This window comes from Centruroides sculpturatus, unplaced genomic scaffold (assembly GCF_000671375.1).
Source record: "Centruroides sculpturatus isolate CEXI.00-Female unplaced genomic scaffold, Cexi_2.0 scaffold404, whole genome shotgun sequence".
Taxonomy (NCBI): domain Eukaryota; kingdom Metazoa; phylum Arthropoda; class Arachnida; order Scorpiones; family Buthidae; genus Centruroides; species Centruroides sculpturatus.
In genome coordinates this window covers 312,408-321,833 of record NW_019384604.1, presented here as the reverse complement: position 1 = coordinate 321,833, position 9,426 = coordinate 312,408, and the positions used below count along the sequence as shown (strand labels likewise).

The 9,426-nt window shown below is 29.0% G+C and overlaps 1 protein-coding gene across 2 annotated transcripts in view; it reads left to right on the top strand.

Annotated features, from left to right (window-relative positions):
* Positions 1–9,426, top strand: part of LOC111625122 (UPF0235 protein Daro_3887-like) — a 57,576-nt gene that overhangs the window by 43,567 nt on the left and 4,583 nt on the right. Inside the window, exon 1 of one of the 2 annotated variants that reach the window (XM_023368158.1) lies at positions 2,424–4,125. The exons of the other annotated variant lie outside the window; for it this stretch is intronic. Within the exon in view, the coding sequence (XP_023223926.1) occupies positions 2,955–4,125 (1,171 nt within the window). The 5' untranslated portion in view covers positions 2,424–2,954. Of the gene's footprint in view, positions 1–2,423; positions 4,126–9,426 lie in introns of those variants that run through there. 2 annotated transcript variants of the gene reach the window in all.

Below are 9,426 nucleotides of genomic sequence, written 5' to 3'. Positions count from 1 at the left end.
ATGGATAGAGAGAGATTATGAGTCAGATAGTCTTGACAATGTGTAACCAAAGAAGTTTAAAACTGTATATGTCATACTGTTTACAAGAGAGTAAAAGATAGCAATCAACAAGGAAACAATAAATTCTTTTTATTCTAAATCATCATCATCCTAATATTAGTGTCATTTTGAGGCTCTTAAAGTCTGAGGCCAGCTGTGAATGCTGGTAATGAGCACACAGGTAATGTACAGTACTGGTAATTAACAGGTGGCCTCAATTTTAAGGGCCTTAATCACTAGAAATCACCAATGCATTATCAGGAATGTTATAATCTCTGATAACAAAAGTTATTAATTTCTTCAAGTAATATAGAGTATCTGCAATGAAGTATCTTAATTTTGTTACAAAATTATTGTATTTTATAAATTTTTATCAGTTAAATAATAAGAATTAGGCAGCTGTTTACTGTGTTTTATATAATACACATGACTGTCCCACTTAAAATTGATCTGACTGAGATGATGAAACATTAGTGATGTAAATTTTATAGGTGATATTTATAAGGGAAAGTGTATGAGACCAATTCCAGAACTGTATGTAAACTGAAGGAAAGTATTTTCAAAAGTACTGGTATTGAAACTATTGACAGTAATTTACATAAGGTCAGTCTGTACATTATTATGCATACTTAAGTCAGAACAAATTTATGCATAGGTGCAGATGGAAACCACTAAGTTTCTGTACATTTAAATAATGTTAAAATTTAAAACAAATGTCCTTTGCCTAAGTTGCCAAAAATCAGCCCTATTCACTGGAAATGTATCATTTCCAGTGAGTAGGGCTGCTTTTGTGTGTGACACCCTATATAATAATTGTTAACTTCAATGACATGATGTAAATCACTTTGATTTTTTTTTAATATTTAGCTTTTAATAGATTTTTAATTGTGTTCACTTCCTCAAAATTTCTATATTTGATAATAGGCCTAAATTTTTTAACTTGAATAGGATTGATTTTATTTGTGAAATTAATATATTAATTTAAATCTTTTGTCTGCAATTTACATATATTGAAGTAACATATAAAACAATGAAAATATTTAACCATAAAGTGAAATGACTATACATTATGAACTTTACATAAATTTTTATCAGTTAAATAAGAATTATGAATTGTTTTTCTTTCAATATAAAATGAAGCAAAACTTTCTTTACCTATTAAAATTCCAAAGAATTTAATTTTAGAAGCACTATACAGGTTTTATTCTGTAATTTTATATAACAATATAATCATTTGAGAATAAATGTAAAATTGAATTTCAGGATTCCTACACACCTGGAAAGTCAGGGATTTTCATTAGTATTCAGAAAAAGTCAGGGAATTTAAAAGGCCTTCGTCAGGAACAGAACAATTGAATGATTCTGATTTCAAAACCAATATTTGTTCTGGAACTTTTTGAAATAAAAGGCTGCATTATAAAGATTTTTGTCTGTTGATGCTTGAATATCAGTTAAAAATTGTCAAAAAGTCAAGGAATTTGCTTCCTTGGCTGCCTTGTCGATTTTTTGCTGACAATATGCTTGACTAAATGTAGCCATCTGCAGGCAGCAAGAATTAATGTGGTGCAATACAACTTATGAAAAGGGGTACAGAATATTTTCATGACCCAAAATTTCTCCTAAGCTTATGCAAAATTTTTCCAAAAATTTACAAAGTACACAAAATGATAAATAGTTTAAATGGTATTACAGTAGAGCGTCGATTATCCGAATCAATTGGGACTGGGATTGTTCGGAAAAAATCGATATTTCGAATAACCGATTGGGTACGAAAAATATATTAACCTATCCCATGTTGAAATTTTTCTCCGTTGCGTGTCGCTTCGCATTAAATTTTCGTCGATGTTAAGCCTAACGAAGACTTGTATCGTTAAAAATTATTTTTTTATTTTGTACAATCAAAAATATCTTGAAAAATATAAAAACAATAAAAAATTATATTTCAGAAGTTAATTTAGTATCAAAAACGTAAAATATTTGAGTAGCCCAAGACATAGCCAAAGATTGCAGCGCCACAGTACTGGCGAAAATTTAAATTTGCCGACTGGAATTCTTTCGGATAATTGACTTTCGCATAATCGACGCTCTACTGTATTTATTATTTTTCATTTTAATAATTTTCATTGCATAGCAAAACAATTTCTGATTTTTTTTCAGTTTATTAATATTTAATAAAGTTCAGGAAGTTTGTTAGGAGATAAATTTAATAAATATATATTTTTGTACATGGATTATATACAATTTGTTAATGAATAATAAATTTCTTTTTTTCAAAGCCATGTAGATTTATGGTTTTGGATTAATAACTGAATTGTAATAATACGTTTTATTTTTAATTTTAATAATTTGCCAATTATAAAAAAATTATATAAATGTTAATTAGAAAAAATAACTAATTAAAATATTGGAGGAGCAAAACATATGTGCATAGTAAGTCAAATGCTGTTTTATTTTGCCAATGTGCCATACTGTAAGGAATTTGCACAAAGGATCAGAGGATTTGCACAAAGTTGGTCAGGGAAGTCATGGAAATTAAAACAAAAATTTGAGTAGGAACCCTGGAAATTGTAAAACAAATTATTTTGAAAAGATTTTTTCAAAGAATATTTTCTTAATAGTTTATAGTAAAATATATTAAATATATTTTAAAATCAATATTATCTCTTTAGTGTGTTTTCCTTATTTTGATAGTTTTCTGGCAAGATTTTACTCACAGGATATGGTAACAGCAGTGGAAATGTCACTCCCTTCCTTTTTTTACTGACTGTTTTGTCTAGATATGTCTGACAGTTGTACTTTATAGTTGCACTCTTCAGATGATTTAACTTTTAAAAAAACTTTTAAAAATTAATTTAAGATTGTTTTTGTTTATGAAATAATAATCTTTTTATACTGTAGTTTCAACTAATTTGAAAATGATGGTAAAACTTAATTTTGCAAGTAAGTTATTAGTTTTAGTATTTGTTGCCTGTTTATTTTCAACCGCACAATCTTTAAACTGTTCCGATGTAATTAATACAATTATTTGTTCTTGCAAAAAAAAAATTGAATGCATCAGTACAAATGCAAGCAGTACTGAAATGTTTTCTGCTGTCGACAGAATTCTAGTTACATCAAATGTTTCAGAAAATATAGTGAACATATCATTGCCAAATCTAAATTTAAATACTAAAGATACAACTTTTAAGCAGTTTAATATTCAAAACTTAATAATACAAAACTCAAATTTACAAGCTATTTCAGAAGATGCTCTAAAAAATTTAGAGAATAATCTCATCTATCTCAATGTTAAAAGTAATAATTTTAGAAGCATTCCTTCAAAGGGTCTTCGTCATCTTAAGCAATTGCAAACATTAATTATTTCAGAAAATTTTATAAAAACAATAAATGTTGTTGACTTTTTTCATAATGTTAACTTAAATTACTTAGATCTAAGCAAGAATATTATTTCTTCAATTGAAAAAGGTTCATTTTTGTCTTTGAAAAAATTACAAATACTTCATTTAGAAGATAACAAATTATCATCTGTTAACAAAGATATGTTTGAAAATTTAAATAATTTAACCAGTTTAATTTTATCAAATAATAAATTAAAGATTTTATCTGAAAGTTTATTAGATCACATGATTGCTCTTAGAAATCTTATAGTGGATAAGAATGAATTAATATCATTTAATAATATTAAGATTACATCAACTTCTTTACAATCATTTCATCTGTCAAATTGCTTCCTAAATGAATCATTTATTGCTGGTGCATTGAAAGATCTACCAAACTTAATAAGTTTGCATTTGAATGATAACCTGATTAAGAATATTTCAGAGTTTGCATTTTCATATTTTCATAAACTAAATGAACTTGATCTAAGCAACTGTCAGTTAAGTTATATTGATGAAACTGCATTTTACAATTTGACAAATTTGAAAATATTGGATCTTGAAAATAACAATCTTTCCAAATTAAAGTGCCAGCTTACAAAACATCTGAAATCATTAGAATCAGTCAATCTAGAAAATAATAAATTGGAAAGTATTGAAAATGGAACTTTTGGATCCTGTCCTAATCTTACCGAAATCATCTTAACTGGTAATTATATTAAATTTTGTTTATATTATTATTAAGTAAAAACTAATTTAATTATTATTGAACAGTTTTTGTTTTTGTAGTTAAATTTAAATTGTGTATATTGAAATTAAAGTCTAAAAATTATTTTTGACTAAAAACTAAGAATCAGAATTATGTGAGGGGTATTTGTCTGTATCTGCAATTTAAAATTGCAAACAAACCTTTCAATATTCAAATTTCAGTGACCTAATTAAAATCAATAAAGGGCAAGACTATGTATATATAAACATCCCAAAGCCCAATGTATTAATATCAAACCAAATGTTCACTTATTAATTGGACTATTTCTTTTGCTACAGTTAATAATTAGAAACTAAGTAATTTGGTACTAGAGGTAGACATTAGGTGCTGTCTCTTATCAAAATTAATAATTATACTAATTTAATATTTTATTAACTAATTTAGAACATTATGGAAGAACAGAATTGGCCTGGAGTGGGAACTGTTGAACTGTTGTATTTTTGATAACTAGTATAGAAATGTCTATCAGCTTTTGCTGTTTTATCTATTTCATGTATAGCTTTTAATCATCTTCAGCTTAGTGAATGGTCTTTCTGCTGTAGCTTTCCAAAACTATATATAGTATGCAGATAATACTGAATACAGTTTTTTTTCTTTAAGAGATCTACAGCAAAAAGTTATATATAAGAATATTGGAAGAAAATGGGTTGACTGCATTGGCATAACTAATTTTAAGGTCATCTACAAACAAATTTTGGGAATAGTCAACAAAGGTAACATTGCTATGTTTATTTCTGAGAAACTACTCATGAAAATACATTTCATAAGTAAATTAGATAATTTTTTTATAATAGTTTCTGCAATTGTGCAATTTTGGATCAACTGTTGCATAAGAAAGTTATTTGATAAATTTCAGCATAATACTCTTATATACTAGTTGTTGATTTCATTCAATCATATTCTGAACTAGCATAGTCCTATGACTTGATTTAGGTGGGACAGTCCCACTGTCCACCATATGCTTAGCAGGATGCATAAAAGTCCTGCTCTAGGGGCATGATGCAATGAATGTCTGTCATGAAGGTAGGATGCTTTGATGTTTTCAATTTGCTGACTGGACGATGCTAGTATATTACTGTATAGCAAGAATAGGATTCATTGACAGCTGATTGAACAGTCTGTCACAAGACAGAATTGCTTTTGCACTTAGTACATTATAAGTCAGCCAATAGTCCAATACAATACCCCAATACACCTTGAATGATGCCTCTGAAACTGCTTTCTGGCAACTTCATCTGTCTCTTTAGAACTAACAAATCCACTGAATGTTTCTCTCAAGTTAATATTATATGGATAAGTGAAAAAACTCTATTTATTACTGCAATGCTAAAGACAATGCTTCTGGTAAAATGTAATTTTGATGCTTCCTGTACTGGGATCTTGTATGAGAAACTGTATAAACCATTCATATAGCATGTAGATCTTATGTGAAAAATTCACTCATCAGTGAATTATTGTGCAACAGATGTGTTCAAGCAGAGGATGCAGTGCTCAGCACATCATCTGTTGAACAATAGCTATATTGAGAAGAATCATGAGACAATTTGAATTTACAATTGTCACAATTTGGTTTTTGTAGTATCTTATATATCTCAAAATGTAATAATAATATAAACTGGCAAGTATCAGGATTATTGGCCAATGATGGTTAAAAATTAAATGTCTTAATAAAGATGAAATAGATACTTAAGAAAAAAAAATTGGTTATCCTTTTGGCTTCTGAGTATCTTTTGTGTGAATACCTTACACTTGTTGACTTGCACTTGAGTAGATTGTAGAGTGCAAAGCAAAGCAGTATAAAGCTGAAGAAATACAATATCCGAAATTGGCAGAACATGAAAAGTAACTTGATTTGGCACACACAAAATACAGTTGCTTTAATCTGAACAAGTTAAAAGATTGCAGGTTGCAGAAAACTAAATAAATGAAATTTGTAATCTGTCTATAATCTTTTGTTAATTTGCACGTTTAAAATACGAAGCATCTACAGTCCTATAGGATATACTGTGTATTTACTTTAAAAATTTGTTTAGAATTATAAAGTGATGTCTTTGCATTGCTGTTCAAAATGGCATTTGGCTTTAGGTTGTCATTTTACAGAAAAATTTGGAGATGTCCAAAGAAATAGCATTAACTTTGCAGGTTGTTACAATGATTTCATTTTTTAAATGTAATCTAACTGTTAATGACATACTCTGTATCTATAATTTTGACATCCTGCAAAAATTTTTGGTGCCTCACCAATTTAAGAGAAATGAAAATCATAAATTTTAAAGTCTTTGTCTATATTACATGAAAAGCTTTCTTTATATGATAGTAACGTTGAATATTTAAAAAATGACACAATTTTTAAAACATCAAGTAGAGCAGGACTCCTAGAGCTCTTGGGACTTTGTATTATGGACTGGATTTGTATTGTATTGTGGAACTTATTTAAACTATTGTCCTTGGTACATTTGCCTCATTTACTCAGTGTTTAAAATACTCAGTTATATGAATATGAAATTTATATAGAGTTACTACAGGCTCTAAAATCCTTTTTTTTTGTTTTGCTCATCAGTGGCCAAGTGGATTAAACCACTTTTTATTGGTAGTTATCACAAGTTTGTGCATGATCAACAAGCTGGCTATGTGGAATTTACTGGGATTTTTTACGTGTAATAATTTAAAAAGAACCAATTTCCCCAAAGAAAGGCATTCCAGAAGGCATATCTCTTCACAGATTGCCCTTATGTTGCATTGTCTTATCCCATCAAACCGAAGGATGATAAGATGAATTTGATGTGGATGATCATTTATCAATGATTTCTTGAGTTAGGATACTGAAAGGTTTGGCCAACAAAACATTCAGCTATTCACATTCCAATTCTGGATTCTTGCTGGTCAAGCTGATATTTTTGTTCCACTTGTCAGAGATGCTCTAGATTACAGCTTATCCACCTATCAGAGCTTAGAGTCCTCATCCAGAAATGAAATTTATTAAACTACTTGCTTATGAACAACGAAATATTAATAATTAATATTAATTATTCTCGTATGAGATATTTAACCATGGTGCAAGCTGTTAAGTATATTATATTTAATTTTCAAAGATGATTTTTGGACTTTAATAATTTTTTATACGGGAATAAATTGTATTTTAGATCTGTTTATTCTAAAAATATTAGTTTTAACGTCATAAAAGTTGATTTTTTAAAATTACATTATTATTTAGCCTAACTTTTATAATTTAACATCGTTTAATAAATAATTCAGCTTTAACAGAACTTTATTTCAAAAGTGCAAACAACAATCTGTTTGGCATTTTCATCTTAAGCACGGGCTGGCTTTGTTTTCAGTACAGTAAATGAAATTGTTTTTTCCGCTGAAGTTCTTTTTAAATTTTTATCGTTTCGTTACAACCGTTTATTTTTTCGTGTTTAGAATTAAAGGCAGGCAAATCGAAAACGTTTAAAATTTATTCTTTAGATTTCCGAAGTGAAGAGTTTCGTTTATTTTAAAATCTTAGTAATGTAATTCAAACTTATTTATTTTTCACTAGTAAATTATAATAATAGAAACTTATAAATAATTGACCGTTTGCTGTTGTAAACTTATTTGGATAATGTTTCTAGTCTATTTTGAAGTTTGATCTGAATTCAAATGAAATTAGAAAACGTATTAGCCTAACGCGGGAGTAGTACCGTATTACCTGTATTGGGCAGATTTGATTTCTGAAGTTACAAAATAATGCACCGAATAATTATTCCAGTTGCTGTACATTGCAAAATGTTAACATTAAGGAGTTTGGTAAAGGTCAAATAGAATCACAGAAACATTAAATTATTTGTAAAAGCATTATGTTTTTCCCGATCATTTTTTATTTTTCCGTATTAAAAAAAGTTTCGAAAATATTGCGACTATTTGTTTTAATTCAAATTTTGACGCGTTTTTTTATACCAAACTACTATCTTCACGTATTTTTACATCGATGTGTTACATTTAATGTAATGGTAATGGCAGTTATTAAATTTCTCTAGTGCATTAATTATGCAGTTTAAAATAACTTGCTTTTTTCTGCTAACCGCGTTATTAATTTACAAATTAAGCGGTTACCAGAAAACTTAGCCCAAACAAAAAACTAATGACCATTAATCGAATTTTATTCGTAGTAATTTTTAAATCGGCTGCATAGCCAGGTAAGATGCCCTTCTTCCACGTTTACATAATAAGCGAACGAGCACGGTAACGTCAAATCAGCAACCAATATGGCGGACGATTGTTTTGGTGGGCGGAGCGATGACGTTATATCACGTGACTGCACCACCTCTCTAGTATAAATATTTAAATCTATATATATAAAAATGAATGTATGTCTGTCTGTCCTTCATGCATTACCACACCGTTTATCCGATTGCCATGAAGCTTTGGGAAGTTTTTTAATACACTCCCGCGAAGATTTTTGGCGCAGTATATTTATCCTACGATAGATAACGCCGTTTATACGCGCATTCGAGCACTGTGTTCGATCGATTTCAAATTGTGAAGACCATTTCCCCCCTCCAAAAAATATCTGTATATATGCATTTATTATTTACGATATTTGTAATAATTTTTGTTTAATCACTTTATTTCAACTTTTTTTTGCTAATTACGTAATCGCTCGAACTTTGTTGAAACCTTAACTGTATCCCGAACAACAACCGAAGTTCTAGAAGGAAATTCGCCTATTTTACCGATCTAGGGATCCTTCTTTTCCAAATTTTAATATCAACTCAAAATAATTTAAAAAGACAAGTTACAATAAAACGGTTTATTATCCAACTATGAGAAATTTCACAACACGCCAAGGAAGAGAGGAAGGAGCAATTAAATAATCAAAATTATAAAGGATTAAAAAAATATATATATATAAATGAGGAATATCGCACTTCTGACAATCGCTGCCAGTGTGTGAGCTAAATTAGGAGAATCCGTGCTTCTCGCATGGACAACTGAATGTGGCCGGCTCACGCGTCGGAAAATCTTCTGATTTATTCGTGTACGCACCAGACGGAAAAACAAAAAATATCGTGTATCCACAAACACTCCAATAAATAAATAGAATTGAAACGACACTTTGAAATGTTTTCCCGATGAAAATGAATAATAATAATAAGTTTCAATAAAAATGATAAAATGTAAATTGAATTTTATCATAACGAGTTTGCTTGAATTTCCTTTCTTCTGAGATCGCAGCAATGCGCGACGGGTAAGCTAGTA